Source organism: Epinephelus fuscoguttatus, linkage group LG5, assembly GCF_011397635.1.
Source record: "Epinephelus fuscoguttatus linkage group LG5, E.fuscoguttatus.final_Chr_v1".
NCBI classification, from domain to species: domain Eukaryota; kingdom Metazoa; phylum Chordata; class Actinopteri; order Perciformes; family Serranidae; genus Epinephelus; species Epinephelus fuscoguttatus.
Window position 1 is genome coordinate 18,295,495 of NC_064756.1, and position 21,335 is coordinate 18,316,829.

Here is a 21,335-nt window from a genome sequence, read left to right on the forward strand (position 1 = left end):
GGAGAGGTAGACTAGGTGTTTTCTTTTTCAGTGTGTGGTCCCTGTCTTGCACCTTTGCTGCGTTTCTAGGACGTTATCACCTGCCTGTCCAAGTCAATTTAGGTTTCACTCCATCCAACCTCCTCCTTTTCCTCTCCTGCTCTCTGTCATTCTCCCTCTGCTGTAGATCCTGCTTTTCTTTGAATTCTTTTGTTCTGTTTTTCAGCGCATCTTTCATTTTTACAGCCCATTCCTTGTTTTAACATTGTATGTCTTCCTTGAATAATGTCTGTTTCTTCAGATCCTCCTCTCTGTCTCTCCCTATTTAATAGAATTAGAGCGGAGTGAATCACACGATTAGCTCCAACACCTACTGACACAAACACTCGCAGCACTCTATGCAGTCTCACTGTCGCTCCATCTGCACTGTCAGTGTTGTGATGATCTTCACATACAGTGTTTGTGGTAGTTTCTAAGTGTTAATTATTTCATTTTAAGGCATCCGTAGTAGCATTTTATTTGTCTGTGTTTGTCGTATACCTCGGGTTGTGTATGCTTGAGTGGCAGCAAAATCAGCAAACACACTTCACATTACATGCACTCGTGTGAATCCACAGACATACACATACTGCAGTCATAACACAGCCGCTGTGCTAATCTGAACAACCAGGCTGTTAATCCACACCAGGGATTGACATGTATTTGTGTGTGGGAGGGTCAAGTAGATTTAAGCAAGAGCAGTAGTGCATTTTTTCATGATTGAAATGAGTGTTTTTCATTTAAAAGATAATGTCCCTAACACATATGCTTATAGAAACTAATTAATTAAAACTAACCATTGACCATAGCGAGGACATCAGACTCTCTGAGGGCTGACATTATGATGCTTTTGAAAATAGGTCTATTTGTTTTCTCAAAGTCTTTAAAATAATTGTAGAACCCCAACTGATTGCTGGAATGAATTTATGTTTTCTTCCATAAAATCTCAAATAATAAAAAACATTTCTGCAGCGTCTTTTGTGTCCTGGTTTGTCTCGTCTTGCCCGACCAATTGTCCAAATAGGGCTGGGTGATATAGAGAAAATCAAACATCATTATTTTTTTGACCAAATACATCAATTTCAATATCGCAATGATATTGTAGGGTTGATTATTGGTTGGATTATGATCAGAGTCAATGTTTCTTTCAGGTAAAGAAATATAACATTCACGTACTGCGAAGGTTTTGGAAGGAGATGGTTGGGGAGGATGGACACCAGGGGTCTCATTTATAAAACGATGCGTAGGATCCATACTAAAAATGTACGCATGGACAAAAGCCAAAAAATAGCATGCGCCAAAACATATTCGACAATTTCTACAATCAGGCTTCCACGTCACCATCTACGTCGCCAATTTCCTGTCTCCAGAATGTTCGTAAACATGTAATGTCCCATCAAATCTCTTCCTATAGATTACAATTTTTGCATGGGAAATGGTGTATGCCACTTTCGGACCTCGTTTTGTGCGTACACAATGTTTAGAAATGAGCCTCCAGAACTCCTGGTTCACATCCAGACTCTTGTTTTAACTTTGGTTAAGGCAAGGGAACGATTGTGGTTTCAGTAAATGTTAATGGCAATAAAATAATAATGCTGTAGTCACTTTGAGTGGATAGCGTATTGCAAGACTGCGACTGAAGTGAAATATACTGTCAGTAATTTGGAACATTTCCTCATTATGTTAACGGAAAATTGAATTTGCTCAGCATTAGGTTTCCCTCAAAACCTGCTCAAATTAGTTTCATATAAACATAATTTCTAGCAGACAGGAAAAGTCACCATTTATGACTATATCCAAAAACTGTACGTTCACATCAAAAGCAACCAGAGCTTCCAAAATGGCGGAAGTCATTCATTTTCAATGAGAGACCGGCGACTTGGGTGACCTGGCCGTCAGCAAAGTGACTGGAGTGGTCCAGAGGGTTAAAACTCATTTAACTTTATGGTGACGTGCTTCGATGAAGCGGGTGTCAAAGAACAAGCCATATAACTTTGGTTCCTACAGCACACTTGTTCTGACAATGGATATCGAGAAGTTTATTACCTGCGTTCGCGCCCACTCACTCCTTTACAATGTGTCGCTGTTCGGTTACAGAGACCAAAATAAAACGAATGAGGCTTGGGACTGCGTCGTGGAGGTAGCTGGTTGGTCTGGTGAGTTTTAAAGCGTGTAATGTTATAATAGAGGAGAGAATTACAGGCTAATGTTGCGACGTAACCTGCAAGTCTTCCTTGCTTGGTTTGAATGGGATGACATACGTTTTCTGTTTTCATTGACCAAACATAACTTTCTGTAGGCCAACTATGAGCTTTTTGACTGCAAGCAGCAACAACTACGCTGCTTTTAAGCCAGTACTCCACTTTGCGGCTCCTTTAAATTGACAAGCGCGATCGAACGTTCAGTGATTGACGTGATGAGTGACTAGAGCGACCAAAGCTGCCACAGATAATTTTTACAGTCGTGCTTCTTGGGCGTCCACAACAGACTTTGCTTCTTACAATATCAATATATTTTCCAGCCCTACCGACCAAAAAATACTTGTGCTTTTGCTCTTGCTCTGCCCATTAGTGGTATTGATAAAGGAAATATTGAAGCAGCAGCAGAGGACTAATTACACATCTCAACATTGATTATTTTATTAACTCATGGTGTGAATGTGAGGCGACTAGGAGGAAAGAGTATGATAAGAGGAAAGGAACGGAGGAGGTGATGACAGTGATAATGATGGAAGACTCGGGAGGTGGATCAATACTGTGTGTGTGTGTGTGCATGTCCGAAAGAGAGAAAGCTATTGATCATCTCAGTCTGTGGCATTCAGATGACAATACGGAGTACATCAACACACGCTCACACTGTTGCATACATCTGCATGCCAGAATTACATAACCCTGCTGAAAGGCAGAGGAGGAAGTGAAGGATGAGAGTCCCTTCCTTCTAGGACCTTGAAACGTGAATGATATGTGAAAGTCAATCTCAAGAGTTCCTCAGAGGTGTTTGGATGAATAGAGGAAGAGATAGGTGATGGGGATGCTTTCTCTTTGAGAGGCTGCCTGTTGCTTCTTTCGCCAGGCTGTTGCCAGGGGATACAGTCGTTGGGGGGAGGGGTGGGGGGGTGGAGAGGTGTGACGACAGCGCTGAGATGAGAGGAAAGAGCCGTTCGTGTGGCTGATGCTTTTAATGAAATAACTTGCTCAGACCACAAACAGGAACCAAGGCCAATAGTTTTTCATATTGAAGATGTGTTGTGCTGATGTTGAGGTTCATATTCAGTGAATTAGCCACATGCAAAACAAGGTATTGACAGAAAATGACAGTAACATCACAGATTCAGTGTTTCATTCTTAGCATGACGAATACAGCATTTGTAGCAAAAACTGACAAAAAACAGCTGTAAAGTCACGATTTTCTGTGCTTCTCTTTCAGAAGAATAAAGAAAACCTTACAGGTTTTCTTTGCTTATTTAAAGGAATAGTTTGACATTATGAAATAACATTGTCAGACAACTAGCAGACACTCCAGGTGGTTTCTGGTTCCAGCCAGGAAAAAGTCACTTCGTTTTTTGTACAGATCAAACAAATGACATAATATACTTTATTACCTTAAGACAGACCCAGGGTTCTTGTTTTCCCCTGTTTCCAGTCTTTGTGCTAAGCTAACCAGTTACTGTCTCCAGCTACATATTTTCCATATAGACGTGTGAATTGTATCAATCTTCTTATCTAACTCTGGACAAGACAGCAAATTATGTTTTTTTTTCCGAGACGTTACATTGTTCAGTATATATCAGTTAAGTTTGTATACCTGGACATCTGTATACAGCTATGCAGTCCTTAATACTGGTAATATAATATTTTTTAATAGAAAAAATGTGAAATTTGCATTTGGTTCCAGATTCAACCCAGTCTCACTCCGAAGTCGTCCAAATCCGGCGCTTGTGCAGTGACTTGTGACGTCAGACACTGATGAAAAAAGCTGTCTTTTAACACTGGCATGATATGTGGCCGGTTGCTGTTATAGTTTAACGGCGCTCGTGGCGTCAAGGGGAAATGAAGCAGGACAAGAGCGAAAGTGAAGGTAGCGAAAGTCTGAGCAGGGCGGCTGGGAGGGGTGGTGTATGGGTCCAACAAACACCGACCTTTACCCAGTGAGCAGTGTTTGCATCCTGTGAGATTATAAAACCAAACCCTGCTATTTTTTTCTGAAACCAAAACATTAATTTGCGGTGTTGTACTGACGTAGTGCCTTTATTTTGAAAGAGACTGTATGTAAATGGTAAATTTCCTGTGAAAACAGAAGTTTATTTTGAAAGAAGACAACGCATGTAACAGGCAGAACTTGTCACAGCGTCCCAGAACGTCAGTATCCAACATAATTTTTTTCCAATAAAGTAAGTGCAGGACATGAAAAAACACTCCATCAGATTACCTTAAAAGGTCCATCACACCCATGGTGAGCTCTTCTGAGGACTGTTTACAGGCTGTGGCCTTATCCACAAGGACACAGGTATTTTTTGTAAATGTAGGCTTTTGGCCTTCTGTCCCCAGTCACTAAAACGAGACCTTTTGTAAAACTTTGTCAAGGGAAAAGATTTTTAGAAACTCCTAAAAGAGTTTTTGGCTTGAGACATCAGAGTGTGTGCTGTTATCTCCTGTGTGAGGCATCACAAATGAGGCAAAATTTTGTGTAATGGTGGATGTGACCTAAATAATGCTGGCTCTACCCTTGCTAAGAGGACATTTTACACATAAATGTACAGCTACTCTTCCACTATGTTGAGGAACAGAGGTGTCAGAGTGTGCTGTGGAGATCACTGCTACAGGTAGCCTACCAATGAGGCCAACATCCTCTTCTTTGTGTGGCTTTAGAGTTGTAGTTACATCACTGCCTGTGGGTTTGGCATGCTTTTTTCGTTGCTTCAGCTGTGTTTTTGCATTTTCATTTGGACAGAGAACAGTGTGTGTGGACAGAATTTTTTGGGCACAAAAGAGAGGAAAAACCCCACTTACAAAACACCAGTGTCCGTGTGGAGCAGGTCTGTGTGTGACCGACATCTTTCTCACTCTTTGTTGCATCTGTTAGCACAGAAACAAAATCAGAAGTTTTTGAGACATCCTTCCAACTAATAGACTGACAAAAATAAACAGGATCTGAAACACAACCTTGTTGGCAGTATATCATCATTTGTGAGGAGCTGTAGGCTTCTGCGCTCAAAGTAATACAGCTGTAGTCTTTGCAGCTGTGTCCCAGTCTTTTTATCGGCGGCTAAGGCCACAGAGAATAGAAAGTGACCTTACAAAATATTTAATGGCAGAAAATTGAAAGCAGTTGTGGCACTTAGAAGGAATGATTGGGAGCTTCAGGCCTTTATTTGCAAGATACCACTTTCAGACACTAAATTGTCTGCAGAAAAAGATGAAAAACTGGCCTTATTTTTTATCCAATAATGCATACATTAAATTCTACAGTTGAACACTTTATATGGCGTTCAGTTTCTGTTATTTAGACATCAAAGCGTGGCCTTGTCAAACTGCCAGGAGTAAAATTACGGAGATATTTTTGCAGTTTTATACAAACAAAAAGAGCTGTTTTGGTAACAGCAGTATAGCGGTACAATATGACAGTGTGCAGAACAACAAAGACAGAAATACAGTGATGCACATCTTGACCTTTACTACATGAAACCACATTTTAAACTAGTGAAACAGGAGGACGTGAGACAAAGCTGCCTGCGCTCTGACTCTGCTGTTTGTTGTCTTTGCTGTCATGTTGTAATGTTTGGCCCCAGTTGTGAGGAATACTTACTTTATGGACCCCCTGTGTCCACACCATCATTGAGACACCAGAGCTCGCAGAGGGACACATGAGAACATGCTGTACTACTCACACACACACTCTACACACTTGTTCAGACGTTTCTGTCCCACGCACCCTCGAGGGTTTCATCACAGTGTTAATAAATGACGGGCTGAATCCTGCGGGCCATCCGTCCTATCATATTTACCGCCTGGCCACGGGCTACAACCCTGACTATCAACTCACGTTTGAGATACTCAACATATTATAGCGTGCTTGTGCTCCTTGTGGCACGGTGTGAATTCCGTCTCAAGCGAACAGGCTGTGTTGTACAGACCTGTCTCTCTAAACACATGTTAGCTTGGGCTGTTTTGGGCTGATTAAATTACACAAACACATTCTTGATCTTCAGGCCACATCATTCCAGAGATCTGGGCTGTTTTATAGATCAAAGTTATCTGATTACAAAAAGAATTCGGAGCTGTGATGTCAAGATTTCAGATAGGCGACTCCTTAAAGTTATGAAGGATATTTAATTTAGGCGATACTACAGAAGATATTAGTTATTCAAGCTTTAATTGTGAAGATATTTAAGCAACAGCATGCATTATGTTTTATTAGTTATCCAAAATGAACTGAAACCAAATTTATGCAATTAAGAGTGATACCATACCAGGGGGCAGTTCCCAAAAAAAGTCAGATAATCAGTAGGAGTGTATGTTTAGGTGTTTCTCTAACTTTGGGATGCTTTGCCTGGAGGCTATTTCTGCAAAATGACAGGAGGCCAGGGACCTTAGAGAGCTGACAAACAAACATTAATAATTTTAGTATGTGTGATAAATTAATCAGTCGTTCGGGTCAGGTGTAAGTAGGGGTGTACGAAGTATGAGGGGTCCTTGGGATTCCCCCAGGCACTATTTTGGGGCTTTTTTATGCACTGGCACTTAATTTACATTTTAAATGCAAAACAAATTTTGGTTTGAGTCAATTTATTTTTTATTTTGAATTATAAAGTGGTCACTCGGCCTGGCAACCTATTTGACCTGCGACCCTCGAGCTAAGTATGACTACTCCAATAGCTCAGGCCAGTGCATTTTCTTTATCATACGTAAGCAAAACAGAATTTTACTAATCCATTTTTTGTGGCATTCTTTCCCTACTTTACACGGCTGTGGCTCAGGAAGTAGAGCGGGTCATCCACTAATCGGAAGATGAGCTATTTGATCCCTTGCTCCTCCATTTTGCATGTCAAGGTGTCCGTGGGCAAGATAGGAGAACCCCAAATTGAGAGCTGAGAGTCCCACAAGAGTGCGAATGAATATTTACGGAGGCACCTTGTTTGGTAGTTTCTCAAGAATGTGTGTGTATGTATTAATGTGGCATGTGGTGTTAAAGTGCTTTGAGTGGTTGGAAGACTAAGGCAGTGGTTCTCAACTGGTGGGTCATGGTCCAGAAGTGGGTCGTGGGTCCATTCTGAGTAGACCGCAAGTGACTCAAGTGAATATGTCAAGTTTGTAAAAAACACTTTATTTTGAAGCACAGTGAATTTCTGGCACAGAGCTTTTATTTTGAAGTGCCATTTCCTGCTGTAGAGTGAGTGACTGATAGACAGCTACTAACGGTAGTCTCGCCACCAGACAATCAGAGATCTCCGCCTTCTGATAGTCTGGGGACACTCCTTTCTAAAGTGTGTTTAACACACCGGCGAAAACGGCCGGCAACAAAGCAACACTTCTTGCATTTTTGAAAAGGACATGCCCTCTCGGAAATGTGCGCTCCCCCTTTTCTCGTCCACAAGGACACAAACACACAGAGAGCTTGAAAATGGATGCCGAGAGATTTAACTCCATTTTATCAAACGTGTGCTCAGTCCACAAGATTGTGGAAATGAAGGACTTACAGCGACTTGAGCCATTTTGTACCGCTACACGTGTTTCTAGTCGGGCTGTGTTTACGAGCACAAGAGTTCAGCGAGCCACCAAAGGACCGCCCTGCGGATTTACTATTGGTTCTGCAACGTAGGGAGTTTTTTTAAACTCTGAAATTGTATCCGCCCATCTAAACACAAAATCAGGGAGAAAGACATCAGTCTTTAGTTAAGCAAAGCGTCTAAAGACTGACTTGTGTGTCTAACTAACGGAGACAGCAAAGTAGCTCAATGTCATGACCACATGCAAGTATGATGCTGAATATATTAAACTGTGTGGACTTTGAACTAATGACCAAGGAGAAATCTGGACCCTGTGGCTGGGAACCACTGGACTAGAGAGCAATATACAAATGCAAGGCCACATCTCCTGTCTCTCGCACAGTGTAGAGATAACTGTCCCACGTGCAGTCCCTCTGCTTTGGTCCTTCATCTTCTGATGCTTGACCCTCACTGATGTGGAGGATGATTGGACGCAGCTCAGGGGAACTGAAGCAGATGCTCTTTTAATCCTGAAGAAGTCTTCTTGGCAGAGCTACACTCACATAGCCAGTGTTCATCGGCCCTGTGCTTGATGAATTTTCAGACAGGTTCAGGTGTCAGGGCCGAAGCTCTGACAGTCTTCAGATCTGGATGAAGATGCCTTTTTTTTCACTGCTGAAAAGCTCTCCTATAAATCACAGAAAAGCACAGGTGTCATTTCTGACGTTAATAATGACTGAATTTCATGAAGCTGTTTCAGTTTTATGGCTAAATGGGACACTGAGGTGAAATGTAGCCATTGTTAATGTCATTAGTTACACCTGAGCTTGTGCTCGTTACACTTCAGTCACATCCGTGTCAGCTTCATTCACTTCCACCTCCTCTCTCAAGATTTCTCTTACAGATAATTCCAGTTTATGACTTCCCAGCCCTTACTTTTTAAGCTTTATCAATCATCTTTCTCATTTATAGTAGAATTGTACTTACCAAAGTGACTGATAAGATCTGAGATCATAGTGATGTCACTAAAACACACCTGATAATGATAATCATACATGTTTTTAACAAACTGCTGAGCTATCCAAGCTGATTTGAAAGAAACAGAAACTGCAGTTAACAATAAAACTGTTACCCAAACTGTGCGTTGTAAACATCCATCACAGTTTGCAGACTGACCTCCTGGTTAATCTTTACCCTACAGTTCTTACAGCAGTTGCTAACACACACAGCTTTTTTGTGCATTGAATTGGGCGCACTCACTTTTGCACTTGAAATTTTACCTCCAATTAAAGTGGTTTAGATAATCAGGCAATATTTTGACATGTTAACAACCAATATTTTGACTAGATTACAGTCTCTCTGATCATCTGACAGCTGATTTCTTGCCCTGTCTTGCAGACACCAAAGTAAGACCCAAGCTGTAACAAATAGCAATGAATTATCTTGTTTGACTTCAAGAATTAAAATAACACAACCAGGCTGGAGTTGCTCTCCAAGCACAGCCTCCTGAGCTGGACCGGGGAGAACAATGAAACAGCAAACAGTGACTCATCCTGTGTCACCACAGCATCACACTTAAGGGCTGTTGAGACCAAAGATGATAACTATAACACAGAGCTGCACAATATGAGCACTAACATTGCTGAAGATCGTAATATTACTTTGCAATAAACGGATAATAAAGTGTACTCAGTTCTGCCCCTTTCTGCTGCTAAAATACAATTGCTTGTTGACTTAAAAAAAATAAAGGAAGTTATTTCCAGCATTGTTAGTTGAACACTGAACTGAACACAAAAGGCAGTAGGCAGTATCAGTATCAGTATCAGTCTTTGCAACGTGTTTATCACACAAGTTGAGACTCTGACAACGATAAAAAAACAATATATTGTGCAGCCCTATTATAGCATAATTTTAACAATTTGAGCATCCACACTAGCAAATGATAACATTCTGTAAAAAATGCGATGCCCTGTAGATTCAGACAGACTGTGATTGGCTGTCAGTGTTTCTTTTTTGTCTTTCCATTCATCAAATCACTTTCAGAGTGGTCTCCAAAGATGTTGTTCGCCACTGTCATGAGCTAGAATGATGAAATGATAGATTTATGGTTATAGTTATTAGTTATGATTGGTGTGGATGGCCCTTCACAGTATGTAAGTGTTGTTTTATTACACTGGATCCTGTTTAACACTCTGGTCCAACGCTCGGCTCAGACTGGACTGAGTGTGTCTTGACTCTCAGCTGAGGTTACTATGGCAACCCTTGCTAGCAAAATGAAACTAGCATTCCTAGCATAATTTCACCATGTTCTGGTGTGTGTGTGTGTGTGTGTGTGTGTGTGTGTGTGTGTGTGTGTATGTAATCTAATAAAGACGACCACAGCACAGAACAGAGGAACATTCCTGTCTTCAGGGACATTTCCCCTCTTGTTTTACTTCATTGTGTCGCACACGTTCATGCATTATTCCCCTGTCTTCCTGTTCCCATCATTATAAACTGAACAGACTCCTACAGGGTGTGTGTGTGTGTGTGTGTGTGTGTGTGTGTGTGTGTGTGTGTGTGTGTCCGTCTGTGTGCTTATTTGCCTGTAAAGAAAGCAGTCGATTTTGATTTTGTTCGTCTTTCGTCAGGCTGACGTCAAAATAATGATTCATCAGCAAGAGGGCGTGAGAGTCACATTCATCAATGTGATCATCACAAATTAAGTTTAATTTCTATTTAATACATTTGGAGTTCAACAGCAAGATGAAAGCTGGGTTTCAAGCCAGTCTTTTTAGAGTTGCAGGTGTGACATTTACCCAGAAATGTCAGCAACTAAATCATGATTTCCAGTCGATAAAAGTCCAGTTAAACAACACTTGAGAAGCTAGGACTCAGGACACTTTGGCAGATCTGTTGCTTACTGTATGAGGGGACTGGACCGAGATGTATTCTGAATAGACGAGTGTCCCTATTCGGAGGGTAATTGGGGAGTATAGATGGATGTTTCCCTCTTTAGCCATGTTCAGCCCTGTATTTATTCCTTCCACTCCATTGTGTTTGTGTTTATATCTCAGCGCAGAGTAGGCTTGGACTGAATCCCTTGCTCTGTGAAGCAACAGTGTTGAGCTTAAGAAAAATTATTTGCCAAAAGAGATGAGTCACTGGAGGCAAGTAAATGTCAACCTAACATTCACTATAAAAAAAGACAAAACAATAACGCTTTTCCCTCTCATTGCAGAAGGCAGATTTTCCACTCACAATCACTTTCCTGCATTCTCTCTCTCTCTCTCTCTCTCTCTCTCTCTCTCTCTCTCTCTCTCTCTCACACACACACACACACACACACACACACTCTGCCATTCACACACCACCTTTCACCCTCCGGTGGTACCCCACAGTGCCCCTGGGATCCCTTCAGATGCCAAACACTAAACATGGCCTTTCTGGGAAGTTATTGTTACGGTTATTTATAGGGCACAGTGCTGCTGGCAAAGAGAAGCAGGAGAAGGAAAAAAATCCTCCTCTGTGTGTTTTTGTGGCCTGTGTGTGTGTGTGTGTGTGTGTGTGTGTGTGTGTGTGTGTGTGTGTGTGTGTGTGTTTGAAAGACAGAGAGAGACATTGTGGTCATAGAGTGTATGCACCATAGGGTTGCGCCTGTGGCTCCGTTTGATATTTATAAGTCATGTTTGGTGCCAGAATATTTTGGGAATCTCCCCTGAGACCCCTGAGATAATATGTCTGACTTGTTCCATGATCCTTATACTCCCCTTTTATTCTCCCGCCTCTTTCTCTTTGTCACATATACAGTCTGTTTCGAGTCATAGGACGGACTTCATCACAGAAAAGAGGGATGAAGTTGCACCTTTGGAGCGTAAACCTTTTAATTATGGCCATAACATTTTTGGGAGAAGGCTTTGCTTCATCTGACAGTGCAGAAAAGTAAAATATAACATGAACTAAACACGTCTTTATTTGTTGCAGTAGTAAAAACTATATATATTAATTTGTCGTCTCATTGCTGTCACTCTGTCTGGGGTTTTTTTGTCCACTGTGTGTTGGAGCAGCTCATTCACTTGCATCCATAAATCATGAGTCATTGTTAGAGTGAACAACTGAGTCACGCTTCGCCTCTGTGGACTTCCTGGCCTCAGTGACCTCTAATCCGGTCCCTGTGTGTGTTTGTGTGTGTGTATTGGCTATGAATATGCAACAACTGTGACATCTTTGCACCTCTGTGTCTTTGCCTCCCTGCTAATGATTTTTAGGATGTAGCACATTGACATTTAGGATCTAACACTTCAATCAAACAGTTCCAGGAACTTGAGGCAGAGGGAACAGAGTCAGGAGTACTCTGTGTTTCCTTTGCTTCTCTAGGTTCATGAAGATGAAGATGAAGGATGAAGGTGTTAAAACTGAATTGCATACAGCGAGAGGACTGTGGTCATGATGTTCTTTGTGCTCTGGAAAGGACACATGCAGAGGTAGAAGTGGGAGATTAAAAATGCCAGAAAGGCAAAAGGTCTGTCTGCAAAATACAAAAGAAGTGCTGAGTGTTGTTAAGTAATTTTTCATTGTAGCATCAGCAATTAAAATACAACCAATTTCAGTGATGTTTCAGTGATGTTTCTCCTGCTCGCTCATACTCCATTCCACTCTCTTATAGTCTTTATTTGAAGAAAGACATACCTCAGGAATAGAGACTGCCTCGGGGTCAGTCTGAACAGGGTCACTTCCTGTCCAAATACACATAGAGTTCCTGAGTTCCAGGAAAAGTTCCTGCAGTGAAAAAAGGCTGTAATAGAAGAGAGCATTTGTGTGTGCGTGTCTGCATGTTCAGTACGTGCCCGAATCCAGGTTGGCTTGTTTGTTTGAGTCTGCCTCAAGGTTTTTTGACGCATCTATCCACTCTCTTTTAAGTTATTAAGTTATTTTCCATTTTGCTTTCATGCTGCCTAATACAGCAGTTGTAAGACACATTATTAGAGGAGTATTTCATCGTTGGAAAGATGGCCTTTTAGTTAAACTTAGACGTCTCTCCAGCAGAAAGACACACATACTTTTGAAATTGGTGCTACAGAAACAGAGGAAACAAGGAGGAAACCTACAGCTACCAGAATGCACTACGCCGCACAAACGCTCCCGCTGTTGGGTGACGCAATCCGAACATGTCCGTTTGAAACAATGGCAGTTGGCTGGCAAGAAACGATCTCATTCTCTTATAGTGAAACAGTAAGCAAAAACATGTTTTTGAAAAACAATTGTGGTGAAAAATGGGCAACTCAGTAGCAGAATCTTGGTTTATATTTGATTTGAGATGCTTAGTTTTACACTGTGATCTCATTTTTTTGGCCTCCATTTTTACTGTGCAGGAAACAGCATGACGCCAACTTCCTGTTCACAAACTCTCACGATTAGAGCTAAACACGGCACTAAAATATGTTTCTTAAAACATTTTAGGTGAGAAATATACAGTACAGTTACATAATCGTGATGCATATTTGATCCACACTGCTAAGTTTGATCTTTTGTGTCTGCAGGGGCAGCATGGGTGGTAGAGGCAATATTAAAATGCAGAAGTACAGCCTGTAGTTCCAGCAACAGCCCGAGAGCCAGCGAAACTGCGCCAGATGATGTAAATTATGTTGGAGTTTCAGCAGGGTGTGAGGAGAGATATCCAGTTACTGGTTAGATGAAGAAAATTTTACCACATTGTTTTGATGCAAAGCAGGTTGAAAATCGGTGAATAACCCTTTCAGCAGAATCAGGGAATCAAGGCTGCAGCTATTTAACCCTGCAACTTACAATGTTCAGCATTCCAACGGAGCATAACAAGGTCGCCCTCCTTTAGCATGGCACAAAGGTCGAGTCCGTGTGTATTCATGCTGGACATATGAGCTGTAGGATTGTTGTTAAGTGTTTCATTTCTGTCCTTGTGTCTTGTAAACGTGGAAGGTTTCCACACCCTTTGCACGGTTAAAGTCTGTTAAAGCAAGAACGAAATGGCAGAAAACATGTGTAATATAAAAAAGGGTATTCCAATTTACTTTATTCCAAACTGTGGGTCCATATCAAGACTCATTAACATTTTTTATTATATTGAATTATATTTGAGATACAGGCATGTCGGTGTTTGTGTGCTTGAGTGCTGTTGAGTGTTTGCAGAAATGTGCGGCGAAGGAAAATGTTCTGAAAGATTTATAACTATAGATTGCATTTAGAAGTGAAGAAGAAAAATCTAAGTGCAGTAACGACTGACCTTCTTCTGTTTTTACAGGACATGAGGAAACATGTGATGATGACCCTCTTGGACACAGAGCAGTCATATGTGGAGTCACTACGCAGTCTCATTCAGGTAACACACACAAAACCCAACTCCATACAGTTCACCTCAGATATTCTTGCACCTCTGGTTTAATAAGAAAGTACTGCTCGTTGGAGGACACATGCTGCCTTATTCATGCGTTGCCATCAAACACATGCACACACAAGCAAATGCTATTGTGGATTCACAGATTGCTGAGGATGTGAATAACAAATGTAGGTAACAAAGGTGTTACGTAATCCACTTATAGTCATTCAGTCTGTCAGGCTAATCTGCTAACCCCATCACGTCTCACTGTCATCAGCATTATCTGCCCACGCACACACATGCACACCCATACACACTCATCTATATCCTACACGTATCTCTTCAAGCAGCTAACTAACCTTTACCCCAAATCTTAGCTGCTTCGCTCTCTCTGTCTTTCTCTTTGTCTATCTCACACACACACACACACACACACACACACACACACACGCTCCTCACTCTCCCTACCTGTTGTATAACCTGTCACCGCTGGCTGTGTGTGGGCGAACTGTGTGTATGTGCGTGATCGCATGCATCTGTGTGAAACATCTGTGTGATTGTGCACGCACGCCCCTCGCACACGCCGACTTCTCTGTAATTCTCCCTATGCATGCATTTCTGTGTGTGGCCACAAAGTGAATAATCCTGCGCTGTGTTCCCATGGCGACACAGGGAAAGTAAGTGTTACCACGGTGACTGCAGTGAGAGTGCAGATCCCTGAAGGAGGGTGTCAGATGTGGTTCAGCTGAGACAGCTCTACAGCAGCGCGGTCCAAAGTTGAAATCTGACTCTTTGCAGTTTCTGTTTTTTGGGGGGGACTCTGGAAGTTTCCTGTGAATAGATGTTTTTTAGTTTTTGTTTCACAGCTTAGTCAGCAGACGAAGGACCAGATACCTCGTGTGACAAAGAATTAATAACAATAGATCACATGCCTACATGTTTGTGAAAGGTGCTCAGTGTCATACCCACTCATTCTGTGATCATCACTAGCCCTTTTTAGATAGGAATTGTGCAAATTTGCAGGAAAGCCCAATCAGTCTTTTTTCAGCAATGGCAGTATAAAAACAAAATCGGGGAGTGCAGCAAAATGCTGCCTACCTACTTTTGTTTATACAAAATGCGCCTTTTTCGGGGCAATGGGGGGCGTGAGCAAGTAACAAAACATGTGGCTTAGCCTGTGACGTAAACAGTGACGTGGGAGGGAAGCCGCGGCTGGTTGGTCCTTCGGCGATTCTCTCGTAAGTCGGCCCGTCCTTCACCATCCCCATCATCTGATGGTTAATGGCCTCTTCGTTTGCGAGGGCAAAGAGGGAGCACAATTCTTTGTCTCCCCAGTTGCTCATCTTTACAGTGTCTGTCAGGTTTGCGTTTCCCTCTTGCTACTAGCTGCGTGCTAATTCTGTTTATCCACCACCAGTGGGTCGCACATGCGGCGTCATCAACAGCTCCTCCCACAAGTCATCAACAGCCCCTCCCGTTGCGGAAGGCCGCCTTGGTCTGTTTAAACTAAAGGGTTCCGCCAATATGTCTACCCTATGAGGCGGAAAATTGGGTACCTCGGATCAACTCGCCAATCTGGCTCTGTGTGTCTAAACACTCGCAGCTTGCCGGCAAAACGGCCCAACATTCGCGGAAAATCTGGCAGTGTAAAAGGGGCTAGTGACTCCTCAGGAATTTGCGTTTCCTAGGATAGTGTAGGCATGACCCATCCTACTCTGCCTTTCTCCACCTCTTATTGCCTTACCCTGACATTCTTACCCTAATCAATCCTACTCATTTAGCCTAAACCTAAACAACCCAACCAACAAAGGTAACGAGTAGTAGCCAATCAAAGGAATGTAGGTTGGGTCATTCCTTCGCTATCCTGGGAAACACAAATTTGCAGCCAATGACATTGATCATCTTGTTAGAGTGCAATGTTCTGTTGTGAAGCCTTTGGTCCTGGCATTCATGTAGATGCTACTTGACACGCTCCAGCCACCTGAGCATCATTGCAGACAAAATATACCCCCTCATGGCAACAACACTTGTCGATGGCAGTGCCCCCCAGCAGGACAGTGCACTGTGTCAAGCCACAACAACTGCTTTGGAATGGGACAAATAGTTCAAGACGTCGACCTGGCCTCCAGATACATCAGATCCCAACCTGATCAAACATTTGAGGGCCGTTCTGGTACCCCAGAGGTACCCCCGATCCACGATGGCTGCTCCTTGGACCGGACTTGGCTCTTACCTGTCAAGGCATGGACACAGGACCTCTGGAGGGTGTTCTTTGGTGTCTGGCACCAGGGCGTTAGCTTCAGATCTTTTGAGTCCTATGGGTTGTGAGGTGGGGTACCAGTACATCCCATAGATGGACATGGTCTGCACTGGTGTTTAGGCAAGGGGAGCGTGTCAGGTGGCAACCACAGGAATGTCAGAGCCCCAAGGTTTCCCTAATAGAACATTGCACTGTAACAAGACGATCAATGTTGTTCACTTCACCTGTCAGTGGTTTCAATGTTTTGGCTGATCGGTGAAGTTAGTTAATGTGTGTATGAGTGACATATGTGGATTTCATATGTAACCCAGGTAAATCGTATGTAAACATTGTGGGAATGAAACGCAGCTTAAGTGTCAGCTGTGTGTGTATATGACACCTTTTTTGACTCGTCCAGAGATAGCAACTGCTCATCTTCCACTTTCTTCGTAAGCTTCTTGACCTGACACGCTCCTCATTGTGTTCTGGAAAATAACACGACTATAGAATACCTTCACTAATGAGCAGCAATAAATGGTTAGTGACCAACTGATACAAGCTGACACTGAAAACACAACACACACATAACTTCCAACCTACCTGCACCACAGATTTCAAGATGAGCGACAACATCGTCATCTAAGGAGAAGCTTGTTGAACGCTTCAAGATTAAGTTAGCACTTCCAAGCAGACGCTGAGCTCTTATGACTCTTATTTCCAAGAAAAATGAATTGAAGGAAACTGAATCACCACTGCTTTGACAGTATCTCACATCCTTTTCCCCATGTTTCTTCAATACAAATGTTTTAACCAGCAGATTGGATTTGTCATCAAATGTGTCATGAAGTCAGGCAGCGAGCCGCACACAGCTGACTGGACTTAACAGCTTCTGGAGCCTCGGGGTCACATCTGTCTCAGTCCATTTAGACAATGAATTAAATCTCTGCATTTCTCTCAGCTTTAATGGATGACTGTGTGTGAAGTAGTGTGTCAGACCCGGGCTTGTCAGGACACTGCTGAAAACCTTACTGCTGAATCTACAAGAGCTGATTCTATTGTTCGGAGTTACCTTGAGACTTAAGTAAAAAGTTATAAGTATATCATATTATATTATCACTGATAATAATCGGTTCAGCCAATATTAAAGGAGCAATAACAATAACCTGTCCAACAGATTGCCCCACAGCTGGAGGACGTTTTAGCGAACCTTGTGCATATTTCAGTGATTTAGAATGGTCTGTAACTCACTGCTGGTCTTGTCCCCTCAGGGCTACATGCGTCCTCTCAAACAGCCGGACAGTGGCTCCATAGTGGACCCTCTGCTGGTGGACGAGATGTTTTACCAGATCCCGGAAATCCTGGAGCACCATGAGCACTTCCTGGAGCAAGTCGCCAGCTGCGTCGGCCAATGGCACGACAGGCAGACTGTCGGACACCTCCTCATCCAATCTGTAAGTAGAGATGACGAGTTTCCTCTCCTCTTTAATGATAACAGAAATAATTCATGTATTCATTCTTGTGGGTTTGAATTTTACTAGTCGAATTTTCAGAGATGGAAACCAACTGTTTTACACTTCCGGAGGCGCAGTTTTAGTCTGACATGTAATGATCTCTCCTTTCCCTGATGTAAATCTTTAATCATGCACATGAGTACATTTAAAAAAGCCAATCAGAAACCTGGAAATCAGATTTCTCTAGCCCCCAACACCAATTATGGAAACTGGGGTTCTTGTTTACATGAAGTTTAAGAGAGCATGTTACTGTGGAAAGCCAACTGTGACCCAGTTACTTTAGCGTAGAGTTTTCATAGTGATTGATCTCTTCTTTGTGCTGCAGAAATGTATTCAGCAGGTGTTAGCATTGTTAGCTTGTGACATGTCACATGGAGGGTGTGAGCATGAGACAGTAGCAGTCTTCTCTTAATAGCAGCTGTTTTTAAAGCAATAAGACTGGTCGTGTGTGAGAAAGTCCTGGGGTATCCTAAACCTTGTGTTATTATTTGTGGTACATCCTCAAGCTAGAATCAACAGTAGCTAATGAACAGATATTTAGCCTACCTAAAAGTTCAACTCATTGTGTTCAAAGGATGCAGTGTACTTTGCTTCTCTGGCACAGTTTTACTGTTTGACTGTATATTTGTCTTTATTATCCCTGCAAGATAAGATAAGGACAGGAAACCCAATAAGGTCTGATAGCAGACTGTTATTCAGCTCTGTAAAACTGTGGTTTTTCCTGATTTAAAAAAAAAAAGTCAATATTCAAATGCAGTTGCAATTTTTATTATAAAACAGATTTTCTTTATTTTGAAGGTTAATTCCAAAACTTTTCTATGAATTTGTCATGAACTCATCTGATCCACTGTGGTGCAACAGTAAAGCAACTTGTACAGACATGACATATAAACAGTGTTGGAAAGTAGTTCAATTACTAGTTAAACTACAATTTGCACTGGTTAAGTACGTTCAAATCTCAGTAGCTTCTTTAGTAGTTAAGCACTTTGGGTCATTTGGTTTTTGTACTTCATAAACTACACATTCATGGTATTCTCATCATGTTTTTTGCTGTTTGATATGACACAGTGTCACAGCTTGTTGGCCACATTCATCATTTAATGACAGTCACCTGATATTTGAGTAAAATCACTTCCTATTTGCAACCAAGGTGTCTGCGATCAAGCATTATGAATTTCCTGGTTCTACCACAACCGTTGCTCTCTATCTTCACCTTAAAACTCATCCTCAGGCTGCCCTAGTCCCTAAACCAAATACACCTGCTCTTTACTCTTTAGACCTCACATGACCTCTACATTAGTTTTAAAATTGCACACTTGTTTCCAGTGCATTTTACACCCTGATGAAGACTCTCAAGCCACAGCGTGTCGGTTTATCCATGAATCAATAAAGGATTTTCAACTACAGTCAGAGAGACTCAGATGTGTTTTTGGACTGCCTGCCTGTACCATGGACTTTTACACTGAGTGAGCTGGCTAGTTGTTGTTTTTATCTTTATGTGGCTATTTGCCCTGTTCTTAAAGAGCACCAGATTTTTTTTAACAATGGATGTAGTGGAACTACTTGTAAAAATTAGTCTTACTTTGACAGGCAAAAGGTTTTTGAGAGCAGTTAAGATGTGGTTAAGTTACTTTTCATTGTAAAGTAGGTAGTAGTTTTAATATAGTTCCCCCAACACTGCAGTTAATTTATTTTTTCTGCAGAGCATGAATGAATACAATGTTTTTAAAGGCATTACTGACGGCAGAGAGGACTGAGGGGAAGCTGTTTTTATCAAGAGACCATCTATAGTTGGCAGCACTAGTTTAATATTTTGTTTTCCCGGTGACCCCTTGTCGACCCATTTAAAATTTCCCATGACCCGAGCGTGGCTCTCAACCTAGATTCTGAAGAACATTGCATTGGGCTAAATGTCAGGTTTCAGTCTTTGAGAATGAAAGAGTGAAGAACTTCTTATCTACATAAAGTCATAGATGAAGTATAGAAGAAGCACATGTTCCAGTTTCTTCATAGACAGACCGACAGACCAGAATGCAGTGTGGCTACAGCTTTTGTTTTTTATCAAGTGGGGAAAAACCCCTCATTCTCTTGCTATGTTAATGCTATTGTTATCCCTCTCAGCAGCTCACAGCTTGAATGAAACCGTTTCACAAACGCTCAGTGGAGACACAAAGTGTCACACAAGGACAATGTGGGAAATGTTGGAAAGCGATGACTGAATTAAGCAGATAAAGACGGCTGAGGAAAAGTTGCTGCACCAGAAAAATTAAAATTACTCAGCTTTATATCACTTAACACCTACAGAGATAAATTCACAGATTCATTATATGAACTGTTTAATGTTACATGTTGCTACTTTAGGGTTTCCCTTTAAAGAGATGAGGTAGAAAAACATAAGAGAGGGGGTTGTCTCTGCTTCACTGAAGCTGCTACAGATCCTTCACTGCTCACACCAGACCTCCCTCAGCACTCCCCCTCCCTTTCTGTCCGCTGCAGTTCTTAAAGCTGCAGCAGTTGCACACTGCTTCAGGCCTCGTTGGCGCAGTAGGCAGCGCGTCAGTCTCATAATCTGAAGGTCGTGAGTTCGAGCCTCACACGGGGCAGAATATTTTGCTCATATGTGTGCTGTCATAGTGGCAGATGTTTCAGCAGATTTATGGTTTGTCAGAAGTGTCAGCTTTGACTCATTAACAGCAGTAAAGGGAAATGTGAATAAGACATTACAATAGAGGTATTGGACAGCAGTGAATCGGTACTAAAATCATAAATCTCTCCTCTCTTTCTGCTCTTTGTGTGCCCTGTTATAAAAATTATTTCAAGAGCAGCCACTTCCCTCTCTCCTAAATAGATATACAGTATGGAATCTATTTTTATCTCCTCAAGCACCCTGAAGGAGGCCAACTGTATTTTATAAGTACCTTTGTGTCATATCTTGACTATAATGTTTTTTTATCCAGAGTCTGCAGCCCAAGTTTGAGATATTTTTGCAGCATTATTTGTGAGGGTTTAGCAGTTTTAGACTGCTGATATGCATTTGGATTGCACACTTTAAAAAATATGTACATGATCTTCACACATTGATGCAGACTGTATATTGTTCTAGTTAATACATAGCATTTAGAAAGTGAAAGTAATTTGGATTTGATTTGGTTTATTGGCAACATATCAGACTGGTGTTTTATGGATGTTAAAAGGCGTGGAGTGTTCAGTTTATTCATTCATAAAATCCTGCAACTTATGGTGACCCCATCCAAATCAACCAACATGGAGTACAGATGGCAGGAGTTACATAAGAAAATAAAACCTTAAAACCATAGATAAAAACATCAGAAACAACAAAACTATACGCCTTATTTACTCTGCTTTTATTGAGCAGAGTAAATAAGGAGTATGTTTGCTTTTATTACTTTTATTGAGTCCGTTCTTTCTTTTAACATTGTCTGATGATTTTGTAATCTGAGCCTTAAAGACAAGAACAAGATAAGTTGTGCTGCAAGATCACCAGTGTTACTTTTAATAACCTACAGCATC

At 41.7% G+C, this 21,335-nt stretch overlaps 1 protein-coding gene and 1 non-coding gene across 2 annotated transcripts in view; both read left to right on the forward strand.

The window, feature by feature from the left end:
- LOC125889444 (rho guanine nucleotide exchange factor 17-like) overlaps positions 1–21,335 on the forward strand; it is an 83,791-nt gene that overhangs the window by 50,373 nt on the left and 12,083 nt on the right. Inside the window, exons 2-3 of the mRNA XM_049577469.1 lie at positions 13,980–14,057; positions 17,562–17,744. Coding sequence (XP_049433426.1) covers positions 13,980–14,057; positions 17,562–17,744 — 261 coding nt within the window. The remainder of the gene's footprint in view (positions 1–13,979; positions 14,058–17,561; positions 17,745–21,335) is intronic.
- On the forward strand, positions 20,335–20,407 carry trnam-cau (transfer RNA methionine (anticodon CAU)). Its single transcript has one exon. It is a non-coding gene; the product is annotated as a tRNA-Met (tRNA).